This window comes from Pyrgilauda ruficollis, unplaced genomic scaffold, assembly GCF_017590135.1.
Source record: "Pyrgilauda ruficollis isolate IOZ18807 unplaced genomic scaffold, ASM1759013v1 scaffold8271, whole genome shotgun sequence".
Taxonomy (NCBI): Eukaryota; Metazoa; Chordata; class Aves; order Passeriformes; family Passeridae; genus Pyrgilauda; species Pyrgilauda ruficollis.
The window spans coordinates 1-725 of record NW_024530235.1 but is presented as its reverse complement, the minus strand read 5'-3'; the positions used below and the strand labels follow the sequence as shown (position 1 = coordinate 725).

The 725-nt window shown below is 61.4% G+C and overlaps 1 protein-coding gene across 1 annotated transcript; it reads right to left on the bottom strand.

Annotated features, from left to right (window-relative positions):
• Positions 1-28: 28 nt before the first annotated feature.
• On the bottom strand, positions 29-409 carry LOC121364418 (complement C3 alpha chain-like; the record flags this gene model as incomplete). Its single annotated transcript, XM_041487668.1, has 2 exons — positions 29-232; positions 323-409. Coding segments are annotated over 2 exons (291 nt in total), but the record flags the coding sequence as incomplete, so codon positions are not given.
• Positions 410-725: the final 316 nt, after the last annotated feature.

Genomic DNA, 725 nt, shown 5'->3' with positions numbered 1-725 from the left:
CTCCCACCACTTTTGGGGCCGTTCCCACCTTTCTTGATCAGCTCGATGGCCCCCGCCCGGCGGTCGATGCCGAAGTTCTCCCACTGCTCGGTGCTGTCCAGGTAGTGGACGGCGATGACCGTCGGGGTCATGGCGATCATGTTCTGCTCCCCACAACCCGACGGCGTCACGATCAGGTGCTTCAGCTTGGCCCCATCGATGGACTTCTCCACGATGATGGACACGGGGTTGCCTGGGCCCGGAGAGGACGTGTCACGTTCAAGATGTCCCACCTGTCCCCTCCCTCCAGGTTGTCCCCAGGTGTCCTCTCCTTGGTGCTCACCCTGGATGCTGACTTTGGTCTCCGACTCGGTGTTGGGGACGATGTCCGACAAGTCGGCGGCCTTCACCCGCTCCTCCTGCACCCCGTCTGTGGGGTGGGGTGGACGTGGGTGACCCCAAATGCTCCCCATGTCCCACCCCCCTGAGGTGACCCAGCCCCACCCCACATCAGGGTGTCCCTTGTCCCTCCAGACCACACCGGGATGGCCCTTGTCCCTTGGGATGCCCCAGTTCTGTGGTGGGATGTCCCTTGTCCTCAAAGTTGTCCCAAACCTGATCTTGGAGGTGCCTTCTTGATCCCCAAAGATGTCCTAGACCCACTGTGGGATCTCTCTGGTTCCCAAAGACGTCCCAAACCCAAAGCTGAACCTCCCCATTCCCCAAAGATGTCCCAAAGCCACCGT